The following is a 16,567-nucleotide window of genomic DNA, read 5'->3' as shown; positions in this document are numbered from 1 at the left end:
TTTGGTTTTCTCGGCGCATAAAATAATATGCCAAAAAATATTGTAGTCTAAACAGTACAGTAACTGGTGCACGTAACCAGTAACATCTAGACATAATCTGAAGGGTTAAATTTATTATTAACTTAGCTTAAGGGTATCAAATTTTATGGAGATTTCGATATGTGATTAACTACAGTAGAACCTAGTAAATTATGCATTATGTCATTAGTCCCGAATCGTCCACTAACTTTCGCGACGACATTGCTACCAAGCAAGGTTGACATGCGTATATGATACAGAATCTAAAGTCGTAAACTGGACCTAGAATTGATGAAATTGAGTCCAACGACTTTACCAAATATGCATAACCAAACTCAATGCATGCGCACAATAAATGGCGTATTCGGACAACTACGCTATGGACAACTACCACCCGGACAAATACCACCCGGACAACTAGGATAACTATTCCCCTATGGCAAATACCCTCTAGGAGAACTAAAATCTAGGAAAACTACCATCTAGGACAACTATCCATAGGATAACCACCCCTAGGACAACTACCCTATACGACATATATGCACCCTATGACAACTACCCCTCTGCCTAGAACTACCCTCTAGGAGAAAAATCCATAAGATAACCACCCCTAGGACAACTACCCTCTAGGACATCTATGCACCCTATGACAACTACCCCTCTGCCTTGAACAACTACCCTCTAGGACAACTACCAGATGCAAACGATAACATAATTAGCCAGAAGAAAGAAGTTTAAAACAAAATGTGAAAACGTATTGGCATGTTTATTACCAAAACCCCTGTCTAAAAATGTAATCTACAATATTATAAAGAACAACCATAACATAATTAATAGTGTAATTCCACTGTAGTCACGAAAAATAGTAATACTACCCTCTATAATTAATAATAAACATTTTTATATTTTTAATTTAATGATTAAGTAATTACTCTAAAATAAAGTTATTACTAGCAATGACTAAATAATTATAATACACCATAAACATCTTTATGAAAATAATGCAATATTGCAAAAAATCAATCCGAATAGGTTTGTAAATTAAGTTAAAACAAACATTTAAAAAAAATGTCAATTTCTTTTAAATAAATGTTAAATTATACTATACCTTAAATGTGCTAATAAAAAGTATATCTATGTTAGATAAATCGATAGATTATAGATATTTTGTCAACATTTTGTTGGTATTTTTAGGTTAACTGTAATGCACAAAATACAGAATGGAACATACATAGAATTAAAAAAATTCCTTTCCACTAATTTTAAAGTAGTTTTTATATAAAATTGATCAAAATATTATTGTCTTCGTCCTCGGACTAATTTCCAAAAAAGAACAAGTCTGATGTATTGCCTGTATTATCAGGAAGTAGGTACTCATGTTAGTCGTATTAAACATTCAAAATCAAAACAAACAATACAACTAAAAATGACTAATAACAAATATTAATTAATAATTGTAACTGTTTGTAGAAAAGACTGAGTCATTGTTCAGATATAAGATTAACATAATAAAACCAAACAGTACAACTATGACTAATACAAACACATATTTAAATGTTTCAAGAATTATCGCAGTTAGGTTATTATACATTTTAAAAAATGAAGTCAATCAAACAATATTATTAAACAATTCGCCGAATATCTTAATTATAGGAAGGTAACAATAATACCCACTCTTATTAATTCGTATTACTCTTTTTAAAAAGGTCGAATTTACATGATGGTGTTTCGTAAGTACAAGAATTATATCAATACTTTGTTTACAAATGGTTCTTTCTATAATCTGATTAATTGCCTATTATAAGAAGGCAAATATTTAGGCATACAATCAAAGAATAATGCAACATAATTACCATCATACAGTGTTATTACCTCATTTATACATATTTATAATTATGTCTATACATACATACAAATACAAAATGCAATGGTATACAACAACAATGTTTACCAAACGTATCAATGTTTACCAAACGTATCAAGGTTTTGTTTCCTCAATTTACTCATTTTTATTGACATTCTTGTTTACACTAATATTCCAACTGTGATTAACTATTTGCTATTCTACAAGTACATGTGTTAACAAATACCATAATGACTATTTAGTGGTTAAGCGTTCTAGTCTCCACCAGGTGACACTTTCCACACTAGATTAATTGATCCGATATATATACTGTCCATTATTTTATTCAAATTAGACTAACTTAAAAACAAACATAAATTGAAAAATGGAATATGGAATATATTTAATTCCTTATTCATCACTATCTTAAAAAAAATATTGAATATCCAAAGTTACAACAACAAAATCAGAACAAGAAATATAAGAACAAGAGTGATAATATATATTTTACGTTAATATAAAAACTAAAGCTATATTATAACAGTATTTTCTTCAAGGTCATCATTATCGATCTGAAGAAGCAGTGCTCCACTAAACTGACGTCGACAACAGTCTGTTTTAAGTTTCTTCAAAACATCAACTGAAAATGAGAGCAAACAAATAATTCAATAAATTGGTTTAGCACTGTGCGCTACCATACCCATTTTGACTGCACTCGCGCACAGTGATAATAATTAGGATTTAGTTTAGCACTGTGCGCTACTAAGCCCATTTTGGTTGTAATCGCATACAGTGATAATAAAAAATGATTTATTTAGCACTGTGCGCTACCATACAGCTTCTGACTGCACTCGTGCACAATGTTAATACATTGGTTTTAGTTTAGCACTGTTCGCTACCATACCCATCTGGTTTGCACTCGCGCACAGTGATAATAAATAGGATTTAGTTGAGGGACTAGCGCTGTTCCGCCGTACAACGCCGAGAATGTTAAGTTTCAGTATGTCACCGGGCGGTTTAGAATTTATTCTGTGCCTGTGATATATACACTATTATATTCACACTTTTAGATAATGAAGGATTATTGGGTGTTGAATGTAATTGTATAAAATCAAAAATGCTGTACCCTATTAACAATATTCTGTATATAATACTGTACTCTTTTAACTTGTTGGTGATTTGTTAGATCAAATGGGAACGGAATGTTTTTTGGTTGGTATGTGTTTTTAACGATTTCTGTTTTTATGTGGATTCCTTTTGTTTATTTTATATGAATAGTGAAATTGATGAATAAAAAAAAGATCACGATTTTTTCTCTTAATATAGTATAGTACCTTTCCAGCTGATCTGAACGGCGACACATTTAACACCGATTACAAATGTCATGGATCAGTATTTTTGCATATAAGTGCCTTGCTGCTAGTTGTTTTGCATGCATTGTGTTTGGCGCATTTAAATATAGGTGATGTTTTGTTTAACTACCTGGTTTTTCTGTCTGCGCGTCAGAAAAGCTTTTGTTGCAAACTCAGGAAAATGTGATTTTCATTACCGTGTTGTATATATATTATTATGCCGTTGTTGAAGTTACCATTGTAAGTAGTAATTCTATTACACAATAGACGGATCATTGCCTGTTAATTGATTATACGAAATTGCCTGCATACAACTTAAATAAAGCAAATAATGTTCTCAAAGCTTTACTTCAATTTATAGAGAAATGGTTGATTGCTGTACGATCTTTCGTTCTTAGTTAGTAAATACATCATTCTAGTTGATTCAGGTATTAATCATTTGTAATGACGTTCAATTGATTGTGTTGTTCTTAATGGTAACCAGTTTGTACACAGTAATTATAGTGGTAATTATATACAGTGGTAAAGTGAAGTTATAAACTGATTGTTATTGAAATTATGTAACGCTTGTTTGTATATTTGCAGGGCTTTCCTTCGTTCTCTTTATTTTCTGAGTAACGTTGATTCGTGCACAATAAATGGTATGGTAACGGCAATCAACAACTTGTTGTCTTTCTGTTAGTCTTGATATTGTATTCATTTAAGCCAATCCTCGCACGCTTGATACCCGGGGAGCAAACTTCTAAATTAATCCGGGAATGGTCTCACGTACCACGACACAAATATGCCTGACGAATAGTTCATTGAAGCAAATAATATGACACCAACTGATTTAATTTAAAATAGATTTCCTCATGTTTTTAAACAGTTTAGAACATTATATTTGTTGTTAGAGTGGCTAAAGAAGTATTCACCTCTCCGCATCTACATTTTTGGAAACTTTGTTCGTTGTTTTGTTGTCTTTAAATTAGGTAAAATATATATTGTCAGATTATTTCAAAACCTGGTGGATTTCAATGAACACTACTTCACTGTACACTCTCACTATATTTTCCTAATTTAAAGACAAAAACCAAGTACCTTTTTTTTTCTTATCTGTTTGGTTTTATCGGCGCATAAAATAATATGCCAAAAAATATTGTAGTCCAAACAGTGCAACAACTGGCGCACGTAACCAGTAACATCTAGACATAATCTGAAGGGTTAAATTTATTATTAACTTAGCTTAAGGGTATCAAATATTATGGAGATTTCAATATGTGATAAACTACAGTAGAACCTAGTAAATTATGCATTATGTCATTAGTCCCGAATCGTCCACTAACTTTCGTGACGACATTGCTACCAAGCAAGGTTGACATGCGTATATGATACAGAATCTAAAGTCGTAAACTGGACCTAGAATTGATGAAATTGAGTCCAACGACTTTACCAAATATGCCCAACCAAACTCAATGCATGCGCACAATAAAATGGCGTATTCGGACAACTACGCTATGGACAACTACCACCCGGACAACTAGGATAACTATTCCCCTATGGCAAATACCCTCTAGGAGAACTACAATCTAGGAAAACTACCATCTAGGACAACTATCCATAGGATAACCACCCCTAGGACAACTACCCTATACGACATATATGCACCCTATGGCAACTACCCCTCTGCCTAGAACTACCCTCTAGGAGAAATATCTATAGGATAACCACCCCTAGGACAACTACCCTCTAGGACATCTATGCACCCTATGACAACTACCCCTCTGCCTTGAACAACTAACCTCTAGGACAACTATACACCCTAGGACAAATACCAGATACAAACGATAAAATAATTAGCCAGAAGAAAGAAGTTTAAAACGTGAAAAAAAAATGTGAAAACGTATTGGCGTGTTTTTTACCAAAACCCCTGTCTAAAAATGTAATCTACAATATTATAAAGAACAACCATAACCTAATAAATAGTATACATCCACTGAAGTCACGCAAAATAGTAATACTACCCTCTATAATTAATAATAAACATTTACATATTTTTAATTTAAGGATTAAGTAATTACTCTAAAATAAAATTATTACTAGCAATGACTAAATAATTATAATACACCATAAACATCTTTATGAAAATAATGCAATATTGCAAAAAATCAATCCGAATAGGTTTGTAAATTAAGTTAAAACAAACATTTAAAAAAAATGTCAATTTCTTTTAAATAAATGTTAAATTATACTATACCTTAATATGCTAATAAAAAGTATATCTATGTTAGATAAATCGATAGATTATAGATATTTTGTCAACATTTTGTTGGTATTTTTAGGTTAACTGTAATGCACAAAATACAGAATGGAACATACATAGAATTTTAAAAAATTCCTTTCCCCTAATTTTAAAGTAGTTTTTATATAAAATTGATCAAAATATTATTGTCTTCGTTCTTGGACTAATTTCCAAAAAAGAATAATTCTGATGTATTGCCTGTATTATCAGAAAGTAGGTACTCATGTTAGTCGTATTAAACATTTAAAATCAAAACAAACAATACAAAAACTTAAAATGACTAAAAAAAATATTAATTAATAACTGTAACTGTAGAAAAGACTGAGTCATTGTTCAGATATAAGATTAACATAATAAAGCCAAACAGTACAGTACAACTATGACTAATACAAACACATATTTAAATGTTTCAAGAATTATCGCAGTTAGGTTATTATACATTTAAACAAAATGAAGTCAATCAAACAACATTATTAAACAATTCGCCGAATATCTTAATTATAGGAAGGTAACAATAATAATAACTCTTATTAATTCATATTACTCTTTTTAAAAAGGTCGAATTTAAATGATGATGTTTCGTAAGTACAAGAATTATATCAATACTTTGTTTACAAATGGTTCTTTCTATAATCTGATTAATTGCATATTATAAGAAGGCAAATATTTAGGCATACAATCAAAGAATAATGCAACATAATTACCATCATACAGTGTTATTACCTCATTTATACATATTTATAATTATGACTATACATACATGTACATACATACAAATACAAAATGCAATGGTATACAACAACAATGTTTACCAAACGTATCAATGTTTACCAAACGTATCAAGGTTTTGTTCCTCAATTTACTCATTTTTATTGACATTCTTGTTTACACTAATATTCCAACTGTGATTAACTATTTGCTATTCTACAAGTACATGTGTTAACAAATACCATAATGACTATTTAGTGGTTAAGCGTTCTAGTCTCAACCAGGTGACACTTTTCACACTAGATTAATTGATCCGATATATATACTCTCCATTATTTTATTCAAATTAGACTAACTTAAAAACAAACATAAATTAAAAAAATGGAATATTTAATTCCTTATTCATCACTATCTTTAAAAAATATTGAATATCCAAAGTTACAACAACAAAACCAGAACAAGAATTATAAGAACAAGAGTGATAATTATAAATATTACCTTAATATAAAAACTAAAGCTATATTATAACATTATTTTCTTCAAGGTCATCACTATCGATCTGAAGTAGCAGTGCTCCACTAAACTGACGTCGACAACAGTCTGTTTTAAGTTTCTTCAAAAAATCAACTGAAAACGAGAGCAAACAAATAATTTAATAAAAAGTAACCAAAAACTGTTTGTGTTATAAGCAGTTGGCTAAATCTGATGGTTTGATAGGCCTATATATCCATTGTAGACCTTCGATAAATACCTTACCAATTACGATCAGCATGATAGAAATATTCAGCATAATTAGAATAACGGGAGTTATCCTGTGTAGTAAACCAATGATGTCATCTTCATTGACTTTTTGATCCACGTTTACGATCGCCCCAATGGATAGATTGACAACGATAAAAACAAGAGTCAACAATTGGAATCTCTGTTCTGACTTCTCTTTCATTGGTTGAAGGTACAAATGCAATACAATAAAGATGACATTAAAAAACAAAGAGTATGACAAACTTGAGGACACGTCATCTTTTAAGTTGACAATGAGTGCCAACAGAGCCTTGTTGTACAGCTCAAATGATTCCCAAAACCAAAATTTATGCTTGTATTGTCCACAAAAGAACCTCACACCAATCATCCGTCCTTGATCCTGGTTTTCTTCATGCTGATCACAATGTACATATATACAGTATAGCATAAGAACTATGACCAATGGGAAGCCAATGATGTATGTTAGAGAAATGTAAACAAGTGTTTTGTTGATTTGATATGTAGATCCATTATTTTGGTCCAGATCAATCGAGTAGTCTGACGTTAGTACTGTTTTACTGACATTGCCATCTTCTGTAACGTTATATAAACGAATTGACCATGGTCCAACCGCCATGATGTCTGCACATGTGTTTGCATATGTAAGGTAAAGAAGTAGCATTGACACAATGATACATTTGTCACGTGTGCGGCTCTCAGTTATTACCCCATGGCACGTATTCCACGTATAAAACATAAGGTAAATGGCGGACATAGTTATTACTATGAAAACAGGTGTGCAAATAGCAACTTGAAGTGACGAATATGCATTCCAAGATTCAAGTAAACATCTTGGGCTTAGCATACTAATATATCTTATGACGTCAAAATACTCAAGTATTCTACTAGCATATTCATAGTTTTTAGGCCAGTGAATTTCAGTTACTTTTGATAGTACACCTAAAACCTGATAGAAGTTTATAGCAATTTTTAGATATGTCACAAATGAATCTAGTTTTGTTTGTCGGTGGTGGTCGGTACTCCTTTGTTGTAATCTCCAAATGAGACAAATAACTCCAAACGTTACAAAAATAACACAAATGAATATGACAACAGTAAGGAGAGGGCTTTGGCATTTGTGACATTCGTTAAATAACTGATAATATCCTTTTGAACATGCTGCACAAAGCCAACCAGTGTATCCTTTAGCACAAGTATCATTCAATTCCAATCCAATGCTACAACTATTATTTCCTAGCGGACACAGGTGAATTTGTGGTAATGGACCTTTGTATACAGCATATTTTAGTTTATTTGGATCGTCAATGGGAAATTTGTCGTTTTTTAAATTAATTATAAATGTGGTGTACGCCGATAAACAAGAGATTTTGTTTTGTTCTTCATCTACAATACAATCATCGGGGAAATCCCAGGACCACCAGTATCCACGTGTTAGATTCAGATATCCTCCATTACACATGACGCCCTCCGAGCAAGGCATGCATGGACCAAATCGATCAGTTCTATGGAACTTGTCGAGGCAATAACAAGCATTTAGATTAGCAACGGTACTGGTATTGGTTCCAGATGGACACGTCTGGCAATCCGCGATAGACGCCGCTCCTGCATTATCTGAAAAACTTCCAATCGGACATTGTTGACAGGTTTCTTTATAATCACTCCTTCCAATAACTCCGCGTTTATCTTGATAGAAGCCACCTGCAACGACGAGATAAAATGTTTGCTAAAAATAATTTAGATAAAATCGTTTATGTGTAAAGATTATTTGCTATTTAACTGAAAACAATTTGATGTTATTTAAAATATTGGACATAAAATAATTAAAATAATTATTAAATACCATCAATTACCTGGAGGGCACTTTGTACATTGTTTATGCATGGCCGACAATATTTTGTATGTCCCTTTTTTGCATGGACTGTACGTTCCCGTTTCTGAATTACACGCCAAACCACTACCACCATCCATATCCCTTAATAGCTCTTCAGAAATGTCTATATTGATGTCTGTATCTTCAGTAACACAAATACTAGTAAAACAATAAAATTATAATAACAATAAGTTTTAAACAATTATTGTCTTAGTATAAAACATAGGTACTACAACTGATAAGATGCAAAAGTCTGCAGCAAATAGTCTAAATTTATATCTCATCAGAAGGAGCCCAACGCAATTGGTGCGTTTAAACTACGTTCAAATGTACGGCGTACATCTGCTGGTGTTTGTATTGCGTAACTCACTACGCCACGTCCTTGGAGTTATTGACGACAGCTACATACCCTATTTTAACGTACGCCACTAACTACAGCGAATCTGAAATAATTTAACCTTATTTCAAGATATTTACCAATTACTTAATATTTTTTACTCTTTTATTGTAAATGTTATTGCTGATCTGAAAGCGCATGAAATGTTTAGGGTGGAATAAAAGTAAATAATGACTACAAGTAGATTGACTTTCGGGAAAGAATTGAACTCAGAAATAGGAAATCAAGCGCTGACAATATTAAATAAAGATGGGCGTATTTCAAGAAATGATAAAACCAAAAGACGGCCATCATACATTTATGCATTCATTTGATGCATTCATCCCACTTAATAAGTTGTTACAGATTAATTCAAAGTATTAAATAAAAGATTCAAACCCTGGTGGATAAAAAAAAAAGAGATTATGGAGTGGAGTACCATCTAAGTCGTGCCCAGAGATGGTTCTCGAATGCACAGTAATTTTAGCGTTAAAACAAGATTTGGTACCTGTTGTGCACAGGAACGAATAAATAGACACGATGATTTTTGTAGTCAGCAAAAATAAGCACCATGGTAATTACTTCTAAAATAGAAACTTGTCACAAAATAAGTTTAAAGTTTTGAGTCAAATTTAAACAAACCCAATTTGTGTTTTGTATTTATTAGGGTTGATGGATGGGGAAGTAGACAGGTGCAAAGTGGAACAATTATTAAATATATTCTTCATTCCTCAGTAACGAAATGTATTTGTTTTCATGTTTATAACTAATGTACCACTAAATACAGTAAAACATTTGGGATTTAATACTTTGTTGTAACTATCACTGTCATAGTCGATTGAAATTGTAAAATAGCATGTAATGATACACCACTACGTCGTTTACATTGTATTTGTAATTATTAATGAATACAAACGTTGAGAAGCAACTGTCAATAATAGAGTTTATTTGTATATGTGTTTATGTATCTAACTGTACCCACATTCACAGTAAGAAATGTGTACCGCTTCAACCAAAGGGTTTTAAGTTTATCACCAAGGGCCCATAACTTGTGTTATACCAAATAATTATTGTGACTGAGAGACTGAGAAATTGGAATGTTTCATTCATCGCTAAGCAATACGTTTGTGTATACCACAATCGAATATACAGTAATTTCAGCGTAAAAAAAAAAGATTTGGTACCTGTTGTTCACAGGAACGAATAAATAGACACGATAATTTTTGTAATCAACAAAAATAAGCACCCTGGTAATTACTTCCAAAATAGAAACTTGTCACAAAATAAGTTCAAAGTTTTGAGTCAAATTTAAACAAACCCAATTTGTGTTTTGTATTTATTAAGGTTGATGGATGGGGAAGTAGACAGGTGCAAAGTGGAACAATTATTAAATATATTTTTCATTCCTCAGTAACGAAATGTATTTGTTTTCATGTTTATAAATAATGTACCACTAAATACAGTAAAACATTTGGAATTTAATACTTTGTTGTGACTATCACTGTCATAGTCGATTGAAATTGTAAAATAGCATGTAATGATACACCACTACGTCGTTTACATTGTTTTTGTAATTATTAATGAATACAAACGTTGAGAAGCAACTGTCAATAATAGAGTTTATTTGTATATGTGTTTATGTATCTAACAGTACCCACATTCACAGTAAGAAATGTGTACCGCTTCAACCAAAGGGTTTTAAGTTTATCCTCAAGGGCCTATAACTTGTGTTATACCAAATAATTATTGTGACTGAGAGACTGAGAAATTGGAATGTTCCATTCATCGCTAAGCAATACGTTTGTGTATACCACAATCGGAAAACACCTCTAATTGGAGGAAATCGTCGAAGCTAAATTCGTTTTAATTGTCAATAAGTAATTATTTAACTCAACTTAATTAGTAAACAGGGTTACATTAGGTGGTTAAAATCAGCACCAAAAGTACGAACCAACTTTATATAACTTCTAATAAAAATTCAAAGAAGTAACGCGCGATTTACCGAATTTTGCACTTACGTAAAATTATATAGATAAACCTGTGACCATTTGTAACTCATGATTTCCAAAATATGATATACCTGAGTACCTACCTACATTATAATTAACAGTTTTGATTACAATAATTATCAGGTTCTTGTTGTCGATGTGTGTAGAAGAAAAATAGTATTTAAAATATTTAATTCTGAGAAAGTGTTTACGTTTTTATATGTTTTTCAATACCATTCGGGAGTGATTGTAGTCCACCGCAGTCCAGATATCTAAATAAAGATAAGGTTGTATTAAGTGCATGTAAGTTCATTGACATAATGGAAAATAATGATACTAATAGTTTTTAGATAATGAACAATGCAGTTATGAAATAATGATAGTTTATTTTTTTATTTTTCCTATCAACATACATTGTTCCATTTTCTGCCATATGTGACAAAGCATTTTCCCCAATCCTCTCTAATTTATTGTCAAATAGATATCTGAAAAAAAAATTTTATTAGTTTAAAATATATTTTTGTTTTGGTTAGGTCTTTAATTAATTAAAACGTGTATAACACAGATCGAAAATGTATTATTTTACTTATTTTAAAAAAGTAACAAATCTCACATGTATTTAAGCGTTTTACCATTGGTTTTTAATATTTGATACGTAATGTTAGTAATTCCATTCCCATAAAGAAAGCTGAAAAAAAAAAGAAAAACATTATAAAAAAAATAGGCCTACACAATTGTAAAGGACGATAACAAAAATGAATAACTTTATCATTTAAGTTCAATGACATCATCATCGTCATCGTCATCATCATCGAATGATATGTACAGTAGTCCTAACAATTAAAACACTTTTTTGCTCGTTTTACTTCAAAATAGCATTTATCATTCTTATTATTTATTATATACATACTGCATGCAATATATAACACTTTTTGTTAATCTAAAAAACACGGATATCTTGTTATTATTAATTTTATTTAACGTGCACTATTATGTACACGGGACCAATGTTGTAATTAACTTACAGAAACTGGAGATTAGTTCCACTAAATGCCCCTTCTTGTATAGAGGTAATGTTGTTTCCCATAAGCATTCTGAAAAATATTATTATAGATTAAGTATTGTTTAGATGGCTTTGAAGACTAAAACATGATTTTTAAATGAATCGTTAAAGGACCTATAACTTCTTTAGATTATGGTTCATGAGCAAGGTACTGTATGTACACGATTTAAACCCATATCTGAGAAAACGTTTTCCACCACCAATATGTTGGTGAGGGAGGGTCTTCAACATGTGCTGCCGACATTATTTTATACTTACAGCTTCTCAAGTGATGCCATATTAGAAAAGATATTTTTGGAAATGTGCTGAATATTATTTTTGTGTAATAGTATGTTCTTAACTGGAGGTATCCGGCCGTCTTCTAAAGATGTCAGATTGTTCCAGCTTAAGTCTCTAAAAGATACACAGTCGTAAGTATAGGCATCTGTACTAAATAATGTATTACCGACTGTTTGACTGAAAAACAATACTGTATGTGGTATCATACATTAGGTTATTAGACTTAAATGCAGAGAGAAAAGGAAAACAATTACCGGTACATTACAACTAATATTAAACTGACAGTGGTTTTTAAACTTTCAATATAAAACTATCGGCATGATTGATTGAAATCCTCACAGAGTACTTTTATCAGAACTGCAAAATGATTCTCAATTTATATTAAATTATTTAAGATACTCTATACAGTAAGAAATGTATTTGTCAAAAGTATGAAACAGGAAAAAGTCAAATTACAAATAGGGCGTGAAATAGTTAATCACGGACATTTAAAGGCCGACTCATCGTCTTGTATGTTCAGTATTTAACTTCGACCTTCAACTATTTTTAGTGGCGTGCAACAACAGCTCACTATGTCGGTCGGTCGGTCGGTAAACAATAACTTGTATATGGCCTTGTCTTGATATCAGTTTCATCTAGTATATTCCTTATGGCCATGACTTGATGTGGTTATGTTTTTCACGGTGCGCAATCAAAAATTTACGCGGTCTACGCACGATTTAACGAAATCACGTTTGTACTCATACCTTCACAAGCATGGATCACAATTAAATAAAATTTGGTACTCATAAATTTTAGGTCATATTTCATCATATGGCAATACAAGTACGTGCGTAGCGCATATAACGCATGCGTACGCGCGCTTAAAATTTTCAAATTTATTTTCTATGAAATTTAGAGTACGTTTCAGGCAATTTTAAGCGTTTAAACAATTGCAATGAGTGCGCATATTTTTGCACGCCCACTGCGCGTTAAACGTTAAAACGCACTCTTTTTGCCCGATTTCTGTTTTACAACCTTTCCTTAATAATGTCATAATATTTAATTTACTTTCCAACTCGAAATTACGTTATACGAGCACGTTAAAAGTGACAGGCTACGCATGTGTAAATTTAAATAACATAAACATTTTTAAACATGTTTAGCAATTTCGGTCGGTTGGTCGGTCGATCGGTTGGTTGGTCGGTAGGTAAACACTAATTTGAGCACGCGATTGCATTAAACACTCCGGTGAAAAATTTGAAATAAATAAACGGATAAGATCTGTAACAATGACATTCATCTTAGTCGTTTTAAAATTAATTTACCGAATGATTCAGAGTTTCTCCTTGCCTATTAGTCCTAAATGTATATCAGGTAAATAAAAGAGGTCATTTTAAATATGGTACTATAATTTTTGTATGTACCAAATAAATAATGTATACGTACAGTATAAGTTACTATGCTGTAGGCTACAAGATCAAACGTACGAGATACCAGGTTTGTAATTTTGTTTCTAGTTTACAGCAATATTCCACATTAAATAGTATTTAATATTTTATTTCATGTACTACCACCAGTCAAGATTATAAGTTACCAACAAAGGAGTAAGATAGAACATAAACACTCACAGTATAAAATCTAGTAGTAAGTTAACAATGTTTGGTAGTTCCGTAAGTTTGTTGTTCGATAGCCGTCTACATAAAGTATTGATTAAAGAGAAATAAGAATCATTTAATGTACTGTAATAATGAATTTTCATTCATCTTCGATATTATAATCAGCATAATGAATAAGTATTATTATTAAAGATTATAATGATATCTAAAACAAATTTTGGTTTAGAGGTGTATACTAAATATGTGTTACTGTACTAAAATCTTCTTCTTTTCTTTTGCATTACCGTTTATATACTTAAAAAAAACGCATGCACCAAACTCACAGTACACGGATATAGTCCACATCAACGAAGGCATCCTTATCTATAAATCGAATTTTGTTTGCTTTGAGTGAGCTAGAAAAGAATACATAAATAACTTGAAAGACTACTTTGCATGGAATAACCTACATTATTTGTGAAACATTTTCTCAATCATCTTTTCCAAGAAATATCGATAGTAAATTAGGCCTAAATTGATTTCATTTTTCTTTTACATTTAGAATTAAAAAGAACAATATTAACCAATCTGACAAAAGCTAATTCATATTCGATGATGGTTAGCTTAGCAGTGAGGAATTACTTACATCTCCAAAAAATATTTGCCTTGAAAAGCTCTTGCTGGTATGCTCTGCAGACTGTTTCCAGTTAAAAATCTAGGACAACATTATAACAAAACTGTCGAATTATCATAAACACATTTGAAAGGAAACTGCATGCAAAACTTTGAAAGACCATGGACAGTGACTTATGTTTCTTAGTAAAGTATAATTTTGCAAAAACGTCATAAATATGCACATAACTCGATTGCCTTTATAGATTTACTCCTTTTATACCATACGAACCATTTTACAACGATAAAATTACTAAAATTTTAATCAAATTAAATGCAAACAAAAATATGTAATAAATTAATCATGGTAAAGAGGCAAATAAAATGTTTTTAAATTGTTCTTAAAAATATGTAACTATAGTCTATTCCACAAATGCGGACCTGCAACAGTGATAAATAATTGACCTTTCTGAGTCTTACAAAAGAAACATAAATAGGCCTATATATATATATAAGTTGTAATCATGGGTTGTATTATCAAAATTTATGAACATCAAGTATAGAAGCAGAGAGTTTGTTTTGATAATAATTAAACAAAAATATTCCTATTTGAACCTTGTTTAGAGCATGACGTACCTTTAATATTTTATGTTGTTTAAAGAATGAATCAGATGGGGCTCGGAATGGAGATAGTGTAATTATTTTATTCTATACTTATTTAAGTAGTTGTAGAGTAGTAAAGACATCACATAGTATTGACAGAGAATCAGTTACCTACAGCAGACGCATGAAAGAGGCAATTTGGATACGAAGAAGACAAAACAACATCAACCGAGACGAAGGCGCACACCAACTGAGTCACATATTATATTACCTGGCACTAATCGGTCTGTCTAATTACAGGTAGTCATTCTTCTAAAGAAGTTGTTCGTGAAAGGAACAACGAACACGTCAAAAAAAGGAAGGAATCTACAATCTAATCTCTCGTAGTTGGTTTGATAAAATGAATTGCTTACACTATGTTGATAATAATATAATCTTGAGTACATTAAGTTTTCTATGATTTTAGAGAATACTGACTGAAAACAAAGAAATCGGTCTATAATTAGCGAGTTGGTCTTGGTCTCCTTTATTGAAAATTGGGATAACTTTGGCTATTTTAATAAGAGTTGAAACTATACCAGATAAAAAAGAAGCATTAATAGCATGCATAAGATGTTTATTAAAATGAGAGAAATTAACTTTAGTAAATGTGGTATAACGGAATCATGACCACTAACCTTCTTAAAATTTACATTTAAAATAATTGTTATTCGGTTACAGGATTTAAAAAGAACAAATTTGGAGCTGACATAATAAATAAAGCATCTTTAGAACAGGGAGAATTGAGTTAGCAATGTTCATACCAATTAAGCAAAATATTTATTGAACAATTCGCATATTTCTCGTTTATCGGTAATAACTGCATCATCAAATAATACAGTGTGGATTTGGTTGTTTCCTTCCAGGGTTTATGACTGACTTTATATCGGACGAAATATATGCTTTCAATTGTTTTTGGATCGTTCAAGCTTAGATGTATAATAGGCCTATATATTTTTTTGTAGTTCGACAAAGCTTGTTAAAAATAATTATTATTATATTGATTGTATTCAAGCTTAACGTTGGAGCTTCGGGATTAAATATCTATTTTGTATAATTGATGTTTGCGTTTACTGCATTTTAACAAGCTGAATGACATCCATTGCTGTTTGATTTCACATTTTTTTCAATTAATTAATTGGCTTAAGATGTTAGAATGAATACTATAACATTTTTTAAGAACAGAACTAAATTTA

The 16,567-nt window shown here is 31.2% G+C and overlaps 1 protein-coding gene across 1 annotated transcript in view; it reads right to left on the bottom strand.

Annotated features, from left to right (window-relative positions):
- Positions 1-6,647: 6,647 nt before the first annotated feature.
- The window catches only part of LOC144840101 (cysteine repeat modular protein A-like), a 10,212-nt gene continuing 292 nt past the window's right edge, over positions 6,648-16,567 (bottom strand). The window contains exons 2-12 of the mRNA XM_078695762.1: positions 14,764-14,832; positions 14,462-14,533; positions 14,151-14,216; positions 12,520-12,654; positions 12,224-12,292; positions 11,812-11,886; positions 11,612-11,683; positions 11,411-11,470; positions 8,815-8,993; positions 6,959-8,662; positions 6,648-6,829 (exon numbers count right to left, since the gene is read on the bottom strand). Of these exons, the coding sequence (XP_078551888.1) occupies positions 6,720-6,829; positions 6,959-8,662; positions 8,815-8,993; positions 11,411-11,470; positions 11,612-11,683; positions 11,812-11,886; positions 12,224-12,292; positions 12,520-12,539 (2,289 nt within the window). The 5' untranslated portion in view covers positions 12,540-12,654; positions 14,151-14,216; positions 14,462-14,533; positions 14,764-14,832 and the 3' untranslated portion in view covers positions 6,648-6,719. The remainder of the gene's footprint in view (positions 6,830-6,958; positions 8,663-8,814; positions 8,994-11,410; positions 11,471-11,611; positions 11,684-11,811; positions 11,887-12,223; positions 12,293-12,519; positions 12,655-14,150; positions 14,217-14,461; positions 14,534-14,763; positions 14,833-16,567) is intronic.

The sequence above is a fragment of the Antedon bifida genome, chromosome 4 (assembly GCF_963402885.1).
Source record: "Antedon bifida chromosome 4, ecAntBifi1.1, whole genome shotgun sequence".
Taxonomy (NCBI): domain Eukaryota; kingdom Metazoa; phylum Echinodermata; class Crinoidea; order Comatulida; family Antedonidae; genus Antedon; species Antedon bifida.
This window is presented reverse-complemented; position numbering and strand designations above follow the sequence as displayed.